The 14094-nt window shown below is 43.6% G+C and overlaps 1 protein-coding gene across 4 annotated transcripts in view; it reads right to left on the bottom strand.

Moving 5' to 3' along the window:
• Positions 1-2650: 2650 nt before the first annotated feature.
• Positions 2651-14094, bottom strand: part of cpeb3 (cytoplasmic polyadenylation element binding protein 3) — a 48265-nt gene continuing 36821 nt past the window's right edge. For all 4 annotated transcript variants that reach the window (XM_008280177.1, XM_008280174.1, XM_008280175.1 and 1 more), the window contains 4 exons: positions 12666-12784; positions 9820-9934; positions 9109-9290; positions 2651-6916 (listed from right to left, as the gene is read on the bottom strand). In XM_008280177.1, the coding sequence (XP_008278399.1) occupies positions 6689-6916; positions 9109-9290; positions 9820-9934; positions 12666-12784 (644 nt within the window). In that variant the 3' untranslated portion in view covers positions 2651-6688. The remainder of the gene's footprint in view (positions 6917-9108; positions 9291-9819; positions 9935-12665; positions 12785-14094) is intronic.

The following is a 14094-nucleotide window of genomic DNA, read 5'->3' as shown; positions in this document are numbered from 1 at the left end:
GTTTACCTACCCAGAGAACGCCCATGAAGCAGAAGTGAATATACAGTTTACTACCCAAGTCTAGTTACATGAAGTACATACGAATATCTATAGAGAGGAATATAGAAAATGGTCGCCATCATCCAGATCGTCAGCTTTTCATTTATACATACACTTTTTGTTCTTATAGTTCAGGTATAAATCGATTTTGTTTTGGGCGAAAGAGAAACCGAAAGAAACGGTCGGGAGATGATGAGTCGTTGGTGGTGTGGTGGTGAATAATACCGAGCCCTGGGAAACAGAACCGTGTGGAGCTGGTTGAAGACGCGAGGGGGGGAGGCGGTGTTAGCGTCAGCTGTATAAACTGGTGGAAAAAGGCCAGCCAGAAAAAACATTCTCACATGAGCACTGGAGCCTTTTGGATGAACACAGTAGAGTCAGAAACTCCCCGAGATTCAAGCCTGAATGAACGAGTAGTTTGGCGTTTTGAGAAATAACGCTGAGAGTTGTGCAGGCGGGTTTTAATAAAACTCTCACCTGTGTGCAATAAATACACTGCGGCCTGAAGACGGTTAGCTTAGCTTAGCATAATAACATCTGAATCTGCACCTCTGAAGCTCACTAGCTGTGTTTCCGTATAATTGTTGAGTAAATTTAAGGCAAACTTTTGAGATATTGCACAAAAAATGGGGGAAAAAAAAGAAGAAAATGCAAATTTTAATAACAAAGCTGCATCAGAAGATGGCGCCGTACGCTACATCATGCATGGCTGTAGCTAACAGAGTAGAAGGAGCCGGAAACAAAACGCTAAAGGAAGTTAAAAAACACTAAATAAAAAATAGAGAGCTGTTTTAATTGGGAAAGCTGTAATTATTCTTTAAGCTAGCATGGGCCATGTTTCGAACGAAGACAACAAAAGAAATGGAATCAGCATCAACATTCGCGTCATCACAACTTATTTAAAAAAAACGGGTGTCCATCTCCCATTTATCAACTCTTTAAAAAAAAGTTCAAAATCACCTCCAGCAAACATAAAAACTAGTTTGCGAAATTGGTTGATTTAGTTTTTCCGTTTCCATAAAGCTTTAGCGACGGAAACACAGCTACTGATTAAAAGTGTAAAACCACACATTGTGGTGTTGTGGGTTATGTGTAGCACGACAACGAAGTCTCCACCCCGTCCAAGAAATAGTCCAGAAAATATCCCAACACCGAAACATCTTTTTGTTTGTTTTAAAAACTAATGAAATCCGTGTAAACTGGTTGAGCTCTGGCAGGTCTGGTGTTGTTTGCTCAGCTAGCCGCCTGTTCCCAAACTTTATGTTATGACTGGCTTCTCATTACACTCACCACAACCAAATTAGCGTAGCCTAGCATAACGGCAGGAGGGAAGTTGGGTTTGGTTTGTCTACACCGTCCCCCATCATCACCTCTGAAGCTCACAAAATGTACGTTTTCTTTCTTCAATTCATACAAAAACCGAAAAGCAACAAAATCCAAGCTGCAGCTGTACAGAGGGAATCCACAGCTGAACGCAAATGCTAGGCTAAGCTAACAGTCTAAGATGGCATGCAGACATGGCGGTGCTGCCAATCATCTCCAATCATTTCTCAGAATGTCAAACTATTTTTGTACGACAGAAAATTAGGAGGGAAAATATTCATATACACACCGATCAGCCATAACATTGACACCACTGTCAGGCCTCGATTGTTTAGTCACAGAGCGACGTTCTGCTGGGAGGGAAGCTTTGGGTCCTGGTATTTACATGGATGCTATTTTGATGCATACCATCCACCTAAACGCTGTTCCAAGCATACCCTCCATGGCATCTTTGACAACGTACCCCACCACATGGTAAAAGGGTTTAGGGTCAGGTTTGAGGAACACGACCAAGAGCTCCAGATGTTGCCACAACCTCCAAACTCCCCAGATCCCAACCAGGCATCAATGAGGACCAACTCATGGGGAGCTAGACATTATTATTAAGGCGGTTTTAATGCTGTGGCTGATCAGCATATAATGCAGAAGAAGAAAAAAACAAACTCTTTAGATCATCGCCGACTATAGATAGTTAATATTCTTCAGGTCATACATGCTCGTTCCAATCTTTGCTTGACACAGTGCATTTCTACATTTACATTCATACTTAAATACAATCACTCCGGTGTGCTCTGCAGGGACTGAACCGACTTAGAAAGACCAGGTTTCCGAGAGGCTGTTTTCTGTTGGCGAGGCTGTCGAGGGAAGTGAGGATCGGTTATTGTAGCGTTAGTGGATACAGTAGCGTCGGAGTAGCAGAAGCAGTGCAAGAACAGTTAGCGCTGTCGTCCATCTTCCGCAATTACATCACAACGTACTGCATGTATGCTCCATTCTGCCATTTTTATTTTATTGCCCATTCATTTGTATACATTGCGAATCACTTTAAACATCACCAACCACCAATCTGTTTCTTTGTGAGTAGTTTTTTTTTCTTCTTTTTTTTTTCTTCGTAGATCATTTTCACACTAATGTAAGCAACATCAGCGAGTTAACACATAAAGCTTTAGCAATTCAAGAAACGAGACACTTTAGTAACAATATTACAAAGGTTGTTGTTGTTGTCGTTTTTTTTCTCAGCTTCAAAAAAAAAAAATGAAAAAAGTGAACAAACAAAAAAAAATAAACTTTTTAAAGAATTAGCATCATAAAATTAATTTATTCCAAGTAAAAATACAAAATAATATTAATGACATTGACCAGATATGAAAGTCTCCCCCAGAAATAACTATTAATGGTTGAGAAATAAGTCTGTAAAAGAAAAAAAAAATAAAGAAATAAAAATGTAAATATGTTTAAATTCTTTTCTTTTTTAGCAAAACTTTCTAAAAAATAATGAAAATTTCTCAGTACAAAGGCTACATTACTACTGGAAGGTACTAGCAGGTAGAGTAGGTAAATACACAGTAGAAAATGATTTTTAGTGAATCACAATGCTTGCAATGAAAATAATTCTGCAATAAAGATTTATGCCTCTTTTTTCTTGTTTTCTTCTTTTCTACAAACAGTACAAACAGTATTGCACATTACAACAAAGAATCAAGGTTCTTAGCCTTTAAAAAAATGGGACTAATTCAAGTCTTGCGTGAATAGAAAGGCCACCAGTCAATTGATGCACCTTGGGGGCTTTCGGTCAAGTTACAGGTGAAAACACTTGTGTCTGTTTTGTGTTAAAAATAACATTCTTTTCTTTCTACCTCCAGCTGTCCAGTGACTCTCGCTTTATTATTTTTTACACTCCCAACGGCGTCAGGCTAACCAATCAGTTGCTTTTTTTTCTCTTTTTTTTTGTACAAAACAAAAGGGAGCACATACTTTTAGGAAACATAAAAAACTTCTCTTAAAAAAATAACGAACAGAAGATCTCTTTCACAACTCTGGTCAGCATAGTAAATGATTGATTATAAATATACAAAAAGGTGGGAAATAGGTTTTCGTTTAAACTCTCTGAGCACCTGATGTCTGATTTTTTTTTCTTTTTTCCTAAAGAGCTCTTCTCGTCACGGATGTTTCGACCAATTTGACCAGTGGGACACTCGCGCCTCGCTTCCACTGCGATAAAGTAGACTCGCTAACTACGTGGTTATATTAGTTATAAAGCTCCTTCAGTTGTTGTCTTTTTCCAAAAAAATAAATTCTTAAAATAAGAGCAAAAAACAAAAAACAAAAAAACAAAAAAAAAAGCATGACAAAAATTTAAAAAAAAATCAACCATCTGTTAAATCATTTCTCTTGAAGAATTAAATTAATATATATTTTTTTCATCTGAATAAACTTACTTAGAAAATATCTGTTTCTCTCCTAATATATTTCAAAATTGAGGTATTGCAAAAGATCTTGTCAGTCAGAAAGCACGCTTTATCGTTGTCTTTTTTTTTGTCTTTTTTTTTTTTTTCTTCGTCTTTTAACAAAAAGAACTGCTGACTGTTGAAAACTGTTCAGATACAAAGAGTAGTGCATAACAAATATCTATCATAGAGAAGGAACAAACATAGAAAACCTGTCCGGGTGGGGAAAGAAATGTCACAAAAAACACCCAGAATTCACTTTCATAGGGATGCTTATTATTACTCATGGTTAGCCTTTGTTGTTGTTGTTGTTGTTGTTTTTATCAGTAAAAAAGTATCTTCTGCTTAGTTTCAATTAGCTTTTGTCGGACAAGAAAACAAAGGAAAAGGGGGGAAAAAAAAAAAAAAACAGTTTACGACTAAAACAAGAAAGAGGAGAGGGACTGCGGGGCGCCAGCACAGGACAATCACAACTCACGGAAAGGAAAAAAAAATTAAAAATTAAAAAAATAAAAGTGGGGGAGGGGGCGACACACATTAACTTGCAGTGATGCCGGATCCGGTTGGGATCGTGCGCAAAACTGCTATAACCAGTGTAACTTGGCCCCCCCGCCGACCCATCCCGACCCTCCAGAACCAGAGCCGCCCTGTCCTCAGCAGCCAATACTTAATGAATTGCATCCATAACCCCAACCCACCCCCACCCCACCCACTCCTGTTTAAACTGCGCACCATAATCTTTTGATAAAAACAAAAAATATAGATATATATATATAGATTTCCACCATTTTGTTTTCTTTTAGCAGGTTCATTACTTCAAGCTTTGCAGGAAAAAAAAAAAACAAATCTGGATAAATGTGGTAACCCCAAGCTCGCGTCGTTCTGGCGTCGTCGTTCCCGCCTCCCCGACCCTCCCCACCCGCTTATAGTGAGAGCATGTGCAGGGCTCAGTTTATCAACCTCAAGTCTCCAGTAGCTTCAATGTCTCTTTTTTTTTTTTTTTTACAGCCCCCCCGAAAAACAAAAAACAAAAAAAAAAAACTTCCTCTTCGCCAAACTGCCCTCTTTCCTCCTCTAAGCGACGCACCGCCGCCGTACCGTCAGCTCCTCCGCCTGTTAGCCGCTCCGCTAAAAGTCGAACACGTGAGCTCTTTGGTTGCATTCTGGGACGTAAACGTGCGTTTTTAGTCAACGGTGGAACAAATAATAATAATAATAGTAATAATTAATAATCATAATCATAATAATAAAAGACCTCAGTTCTCAGTTTAAGCTCACATTGTTGCGTCTTCTCCTCGGATCAGACTCGCTGTTTGTAGGCCTGTTTGTGTGCGTAAGAAAGACAGCCGTCCGAGTGTGTGTTCATGTGTGTGTGTGTCGAGAGGCTTCTGTGTGTGTGTATATACTGGTGCAAGTGTGTGTGTGTGTGTGTGTACAAGAGAAACATATATACGTGTGCATACACTAGTTATGAAGTTTCACAGGACTTCTATGTCGGACATTGACGACAGTTAAAGCGAATCACAGTTCTAGGCATACTCAGACCTAACTACATACGGTATAAAAAATTGCACAATTATATCAACAATCACTGCAAAAAAGTACTTCACCTATCATAGACAGTTTTAAATGGTAATCCTACATTTAATTTGATTTGTGATTATTACGTTTCTTTTCTTTTTTCTGCTTTTTTTTTTTCCCCCTCCCAGCGACGAGGAGGAGCCGTGTGACCAGTCTTCCCTGTTTCTGTCCAGTTTCGTGCGAGTCAAACGTACGTCTATAAGTGTGTTGTGCAAACATGGGCAGAATCCAATAGTAGACATGATATTGAAAAGTCTATTGCATGCAGCAACCTGATTGAAATAAACATGCAGTTAAGGGGGCGACCCACCCCGACCCCCCACGGAGCTGGCCGTCGTGGACCTCGGGGCGCCCCCCCGTCCCCCTGCGACGGCTCGTCGTTCGTCAAACACCGGGCGCTTCTCTGTCGTCGATTTATTTTTACACCCTAGCCTGAATAAAGTACGTATGGTATGTGTTTATACCATGGATTTAGCAGCAAAGCTATTGCAGCATTACATTTACATAACACTAAAAAATAATGTTATTATAAAAATAAAGACCTAGAAATCGAAAGCAAACTAATCTGATTGCGCATATGAGGTATTAATATTTTCAGAGTCAGAATTGAGAGCGAATATAGCCGTGTTATCTTTACGGTGGGCGATACGGGCCCGCACTACTGGATAGTTGGTAAATCTTGCTACATCTTATGCCTCCTATTTTGCTTTTCTGTATGCATGAATTTAATTTGCCTTTGGTAAATTATTTTTTTTTTACTAGGGGCAATATAACTACAGCTTTTGAAAATAAGTGCATGCTCCTTTTACATAAAATTTAAATTATCTATATATGTATAGATAGGTACAAAACAAAAAATATATACTTTTTTTTAAATATTTGTAAGATCCCACCTCTGTGTCAGCGCGGGGGGGTCCAGCAGGACGTACCACACCAGCCAGTCAACAGAACAGGGAACTGACAGTAGCCAGGTGTCGGACAAACCGTCCCGTGTGTGTGTGTTTAGTGAGATTTAGTGCCAAAGTGCAAATTCTAAGCTGATGGACTTTTCGTTTCCCCACAAAGCTTCATCAGAGGGGAGCACTAGACAATGAGTTCAGAGCCACGTGGGATGAAGGAAGTCTCGTTTATCTGATGGGATCCTTTTTGCTTTTTTCATGAGGTGTTTGTGGGGAACAGGGTGGAGCAGGTGGGGCGGTGGGAGGAGGGGGTGGGGGTCGCAGCGCTGTCCCGGGCTGCAGGAGGCTTTCAGGGGCCGGGTGTGGGTTCGCCGGGGCAGGGCCGACTCCAGACCCCCCTCAGCTCCAGCGGAAGGACACGTGTCGAGGGCGGTCGCCCCCCTCCTTCACCAGTGGCTTGTGAAACTCTCGGCCGGCTCGTGAGTGGATGCTGGCCCAGCAGTACTCGCAGTAGTACTGCAGGCAGGTGACGTTGGCACAGAAGAAGGGGGCAAACTTCCCCCCACAGCGTGCCCCCTGGCACTCATCGCACATCTGGTCATCCAGGACGTACGGCTTCACCTCCACCTGGGAAGAAAGAGAACAGGAGGGGGCAGGTTGGTTTATTCTGGGCCACGGCTCAGCAGGCATGTTCAAGTGCAGCACAGTCAGCCCTGATGAATGTGGATTGCGCCCTAAATGGGCACTTTTCTACGCCTGTGCTCGGCTCGCTCAGCTGCTGCTGGCTGAAATGTTGGCCTGTATGCAGGATTAAAGCTGCAGTCGGCAGAAAAGAAAAAGTCCCTCACACCAGCAGTCAAGTACGCACTTCAGCCACACAAAGACAGTTGAGCTGAAAGGCGACATGAATCCATGGCTGTAGCTGGATTCGACCCGCGCTCACCTCGCTGAAAGTCCTCCATCTGACACATGACTGCACCACATCCTACCGACCGCGCTGCTGTTTAGGTGAAAAGACCTGTGATTGGCCAGCATCCTCCACTGTGGGTTCCTAACGCCTGAACATGAAGCCAGGAGGAGGCGCACAACTCTAGTTTCCTCCCAGACTGCTGGAATTACAACATTCTAAAAGGTCAGTAAAGAATTTATCCCCAACTATGTTAAAAAAAAATGCTGCGTACACCGGATTTAAAGGGTAACATAAACTGGTCACATGTGCTGCCCATCCACACACACACACACACCCACACACACACACACACATGAAATCCTCATTAGATCCATAAACCTCATATTCACTCTTAAAAGGTGTTTTAAGTGAAATGTCAGTCGGGTGAGACGACTCCTGCACAACTGGGCTGCTCACTGGATCCAGACAAACATCTTAAAACGCTGTATTATGTGACTGGTATCGTCTTCTCATCCACTTTGGAGCTACTCTTTTGTATCAGGTCAACACACTACAAAACCTGTACAAGTAACAGCTGGGTTCATCCAGATGTTTCCTTTAAACATCGTCCACCATCATACCCCACGCAGGCTGAAATCTGCGCCGCTCTCTAAACTAAAGCCATCCAGATCGAGGCAGGTATCCTCCCGTCCAGCAGCGAAATGAGTTTGACCACTAAGCCAGGAGACAAGAACCGGGAGCTCAGTCGCCATGGAGACGCCTCAGCGTATGAGCAGGCAGGGGTGGATGCTAACCTTGTTATAGCGTGGCCACAAAATGAAAGGTTATCAAATCCTTCAACAGCGGGAGAGCGTCCTCCTCGGCTGAACTCGGCGACGACAATGCACTGCTGAGAGCAACAAGCTCGCACGAGACAAACGAGGAGAAAGCCAGACGCGAACGGCCGCGCTGCCACGCTATTAAATACCAATCAGCTCGGCGGACACGCAGCTGACCACGGATAATTAGCTTCTACGTCCTATCATCAAGATCCATTTACAGTTAATGGAATTGTGCACGCTGAAGGCGAGAGAAGAGGAAAAACAGAAAGTGGCGACAACTGGCATCCTCGCCAATACCACACTGATCCCACGAATCTCAAGAATGCACTCCACTTGTGCCCCACTTTCTGCGGTTTGCAACGAACAAAGATTCTTTACAAGTGTTAACTCTGGCAGCAGAAGTCCTGTCTGTCGCTGACCACGTGAAGGCAGCAATAAAATATCCAAACACAGCACAGAATGAGGGCTCCTTCCCAATTAACTCGCCTAAAGAGTGAAAAAAATACATGTTTCTCTTGTGTCCCAGTTTAAAGTGATGCCTTTATTCGCTCCCTTTGATGTTTTCCTCAGTGTTGTGTTGTTTCTGAGCATTATTCTGCGTGCCATCCAGCTCCAGTCATAATAAAGCCACTCGCAACCCCCACTGAAGATAGATGGTGATAGCTGAGGTGGGGTGGAGCGCCCCGCCCTGCAGAGGCTCGGCTTCCTGGCTGACTACCAGTCTCTCTTGGTCACGATCTGTCGTGCTGCAATTGGCCGGCGTGCTTAAAATAACCAGGCTGCAGCACAGCCCGAGTGGATATACATGTATAGGGAACTACTATAATTAACCCAACCCTATGTGTCTGCAACTTGAAACATCTGTCGGGACTCCGGCAGCCAAAGGCCATAGTGATTACACAGCCAGGCATGGCCTTCCGTTATTGTAGGCTGTGCTGAGCAGTTGGCTGAAAACCCAACTATAATGAAAGCTCTGATACATGGGAGAGGACTCCAGCTGACATGACTGCGAAAACCTCACTTGTGGTTGAGACGCTGCTTTCTTCCAGAGGAGGGAGACTGTGAATGAAGCTCATGAACTCGCTCACCCTTTTGTCGATGTCATTGTGCTGTAGCTGAACGAAGCGAGCGCTGATGGCAGCGATGTAGCTCTGCTGATTGGAGAAGGCCACGCGGCCGGCTCCCTTTGGATATTTGAGCTCCGGGTCGGTGTCGATGCCAGCGTAGCAAACACCTCCGTACAGCCGGTCCATGATCATAGCCAGCTCCACTGCAGAGAGAGAGAGAGAGAGAGAGGGGAAGAAAGCATGAGGGAGAGAGATGATTAGTGCTGCACACAGTTCTGTGCAGAGTTTTAGTCTGAGCTAAAGACTGTTTTGCTCTGGCTTTGTTCTCAAATTGAAAGCCTTCAGTTCCACTTAAAAATCCTAAAGGTTTTACTGTTGTGAGTGACGCTGTTATTAACTGATGTAAAAATCCAGCCTCCTCCACTATTCATCAGCGCAGCAGTCTCAAACTGCTGGTATAATTAGTAGGGGTCACATTGCAGACAAGCCAGCAATGTTTATCCCAAGAACAGAAAGACTGAGCCTTCCATTACACCATGAATTCTTAACATGATGACCACTTGGCCCACTTCCTGGAAACCCAAGCAGAGGATTGCTTTCTCACAGGGAGAACTTTCATTATTGCCTCCGGCTTCTGCGCTCCATGCCAGCCAATGTTATGAAGCCAATTTAGAGGCTTTGGGGGCTTGGAAAAAAAAAAAAAAAGATATCTCATTCATATGAGTCAGTTACCTGCACGCAGGGGCCGCGGCACCCCCCCAACAAAGATGGTCTTGCGGGGGTCCAGAGGCTGGGAGCCGTCCATGACAAAGTCACTGTCACTCAGGTTCCAGGGACGGATCTGGACCTGCGTATGTGAGAAATAAACAATGTGGTCATTTAGAAGGTTTTCTTTTAGTCCAGACTGAAACATCACAACAATTATTAGATGGAGTGAAACCTTGTAGAGACATTATTGGAGCCCAGAACACACATCCCTACAGGTCTGGTGATCCCCTACAGTTTTTTGTTGTACCACCATGTCTGGGTTTCTACACAAAAGACGTCTCAGCTACATTTTTGAGTTGTCTACTTCTCATGTGTCTGACGTAGCAGATCATAGACGTATAAGACAGCTGGATACGGCGCTGCACTCAGCCTTGCTGCTATTTTTTCTCCAGAAGTCCCTCGTGGTACTGCAACAAAAAAAAATCTGCTGTGGCCCACAAAGCATTTTCCCCACAGGCCACCTTCATAAGAGACATCAGTTAGAACACCTAAAACTACAAACAAGGTTGGTCTTTACTAGTTTTTAATGAATTATTAATACACGGAAGGTTTATATTTGTAAAACTGAGAGCCTTTTACTTGTGTCGTCATCCCAATGTAAAGTCTGGAGGCCAAGCGGGCAGGAACTGCGGGGGAAACACTAATGAGCATGTGCAGTGAGCCATGTAACACTGGAGCAAACCTGGAAGCTAGAAAACTTTTTTGGCTCATTTTCCAGGCGAGCAATTCTCATTCAAGTGAGAGGTTGCTATCTTTGTGTCTGGTATCCAGATTGCTTTAATACGTCCACGGAACAGATGCGCTCCTGTTTTAATCGATCCAGTTGTCTTCAGCGCAACGGTTTATTTCTTACATGTGCTACATACACTGAACAGAAATACAAACGCAACACTTTTGTTCTTGCTCCCATTTTTCATGAACTGAACTCCAAGATTGAAGACTTTTTCTATGGACACAAAAGGTCTATTTCTCTCAAATATTGTTCACAAATGTGTCTAAATCTGTGTTAGTGAGCACTTCTCCTTTGCATACAGTTGATCAGGTTGTTGATTGTGGCCTGTGTTGCTCCACTCCTCTTCGATGACTGGGCCAAGTTGCTGGATATTGGCAGGAACTGGAAAACGCCATCGTATCCAGAGCATCCCAAACATGCTCAGTGGGTGACATGTCCGGTGAGTATGCTGGCCACGCAAGAACTGGGATGTCTTCAGCTTCCAGGAATCGTGTACAGATCCTTGCACCATGGGGCCGTGCATTATCACGCTGCAACATGTGATGGTCGTGGATGAATGGCACAACAATGGGCCTCAGGATCTCGTCACGGCATCTCTGTGCATTCAAAATGCCATCAATAACATGCACCTCTGTTCGTTGTCCATAACCCCACCGCCACCATGGGCCACTCGATTCACAACGTTGACATCAGTAAACCGTTGTCTGCCGTCTGCCGTCTGTAAAAACTGTGATTCAGCCATGAAGAGAACACCTCCCAAAGTACCAGACACCACTGAATGTGAGCATTTGCCCGCTCAAGTCGGTTACGACGACGAACTGCAGTCAGGTCGAGACCCCGATGAGGACGACGAGCAGGCAGATGAGCTTCCCTGAGACGGTTTCTGACAGTTTGTGCAGAAATTCTTTGGTTATGCAAACCCATTCTTGCAGCAGCTGTCTGGTTGGCTGGTCTCAGACGACCTTGGAGGTGAAGATGCTGGATGTGGAGGTCCTGGGCTGGTGTGGTTACATGTGGTCTGCGTCTGTGAGGCTGGTTAGATGTACTGCCAAATTCTCTGAAACGCCTTTGGAGACGGCTTATGGTAGAGAAACGAACATTCAATTCATGGGCAGCAGCTCTGGTCTGCAGTCAGCATGCCAACTGCACGCTCCCTCAAAACTTGTGACATCGTTGATATCGTGCTGTGTGATAAAACTGCGCATTTTAGAGTGGCTTTCTATTGTGGCCAGCCTAAGGCACACCTGTGCAATAATCCTGCTGTCCAATCAGCATCTTGATTTGCCACACCTGTGAGGTGGATGGAGAAGTGCTCACTAACAGATTTAGACACATTTGTGAACAATATTTGAGAGAAATAGGCCTTTTGTGTGCATAGAAAAAGCTTCAGATCTTTGAGTTCAGTTCATGAAAAATGGGAGCAAAAACAGAAGTGTTGTTCAAGTTTAGTTTTCTGGGTTCAAAGTATGCAACTAAAGTGACTGTGTACATATGTGTTAAGACACATGGAGCACCGGTGTTCCTGTTGCTTTGCTAATGTGCAGAACATGCTGCTGCTTCTTTGTAGACATGGAAATGAAAGTTTTTTTTTTAAATTGAGATATCTCATAAACTGCTGTGACATTTGGTCACATATTCACTGTCCCCAAAGGATTTATTCTCTGGGTCAAAATGATTAGTTTGTCCAGTGCTTTGGTTTATGACTGAATTACGGCTGACTTTCATTATAAGATGATGTCGGCCAACTGAATTCAAGATGATGCTATCAGGGTATTTGTAGAAAATTTAAGAAAGAAAACAGTTAAAATCATACAAGTAGGTGGAGAGTCTGTAACCACCAGCACGGCTGTCGACTATTGGTACAGTTTCTTATCTATGAACAACTGTGTTCTTATTCCCAGTTTCGGTTGGATTGTACTTTATTGCTTGCTCAAAGGGGATTGTTGAATTTGTTGGGTTTCTCTCTATAATAAAATATTTTATAGTCTGACCTTACTTTGTGAAGCACCCTGACATGACTTATACACCACATAAATAAAAATGAACTGAACAGAACCACATGAATGCTGCTACTCACCGGTTTGTCTTTGATGGTGGGACTGGATACACACAGGTAAAGCTTGCCGTCCTCCTCGATGCAGGCGTCGATCAGGGCCTGAACGGAGGTCTCTTCCTGGAACAGCAGGAAGGCGTAGCCTGAAAGGGGTAAAACAGGGACTTTTAGAGAAGAAAAACAGACATTCTCGTTCTACGGTTTTTATTATTCACAACCTTGTGACCGTGACGCTTCGAGCCGTGTCCTCTGGGCAAGAATTCATAGATGTGTGAGTATTTTTTACACTGTCGACATTGTACAAGTCACAAACCCATGACTAAGCCCCGTACTTTTTTCCCTGCAGCTATTCATAGTTTCAGACAACTCGGGCTCCACGCAGGCATATGACCTTGTGGCCTGTTGTTCTGTCCTCGTTTGCCTCTCCTGCCTCCATAAGATGTTCCGCTGCTCGCACCTTGCCGCCTGTGCTGTCTCAGATTAAATGGCTAGGAGTGCTTCACTCCAAAAGGAACCATGCAAAATTGATCAGCCTAACACACTGCGGCTCTTCCCGAGCGGTGGGTCAGGTAGAGAGAGTTTGGTGATGTCTTTGCGAGGCAGAAAGAAAAGAGCAATTCAGACAGTCACTCTGTACTGTTGAATTATTTAGCATCGAGAGCAGAGACCTCTTCCAAGGTCAGAGCTATTAAGCCATTTTGGGAGGGACAGAAAACCAATTCAATAGGGTACATCCATCACACGGTGCTACAGGAGGCGGTGAGCAATGGGGATCTGATTTATGGGCTGAACAACATATATTGAGAGAGGACATAAAATAAAATAAAAAAAAACAAGAGTCAAAAGTCCAAATCCACTTTTGGACAGCAAAATAATAAAAACACAAAAGCTAGCCAGAAGAGATAAAGGTAAATATATAAAATGCTGTCAAAAAGCAGCAGATACTAGTGCACATATCATCGCTGAAGGGGTTCTGAATTTTTAGTTTTATGCTCCGGATACGTTGACAAAAGCCCAACACCTCCCATGAGTCAGGGGAATATGAGCTGCTGTCTGAGGACAGCAAATGGGCACGAGATCACACAGCCTATAAGTTGGCTCTGCTGGAGTACACTCTAACTTCCACTCACTTTATTTGTAGTGTCTCTTGAGACCACTACAAAAGCCATGTGTCTCCTGAGAATCCAGCTCCGTGAAACCGTATCACCCCAACACACAGATACACGCACACAAACACATGTGTAAACCCAAACACACACACACTCATGTGGACAAATGCATGAGTGAAAATGGCAAAGAGGAATGTGCAACTGTCATGTTTCACTTTTAACATTCCTGAGCTGCTACAGTTGAGATGAGCAGAAAGGAGAGGCAGGAAAAAAAAAGGCCTGACTCAGCAGAACCAGTCAACTGTGGTATGTGGATACAACCGAGTGTGTGTGTGTGTGTGTGT

Source organism: Stegastes partitus, unplaced genomic scaffold (genome assembly GCF_000690725.1).
Source record: "Stegastes partitus isolate 25-593 unplaced genomic scaffold, Stegastes_partitus-1.0.2 Scaffold184, whole genome shotgun sequence".
Classification (NCBI taxonomy): domain Eukaryota; kingdom Metazoa; phylum Chordata; class Actinopteri; family Pomacentridae; genus Stegastes; species Stegastes partitus.
Note: the sequence above shows the minus strand (reverse complement) of the source record. Positions and strands in the feature narration are given on the sequence as shown.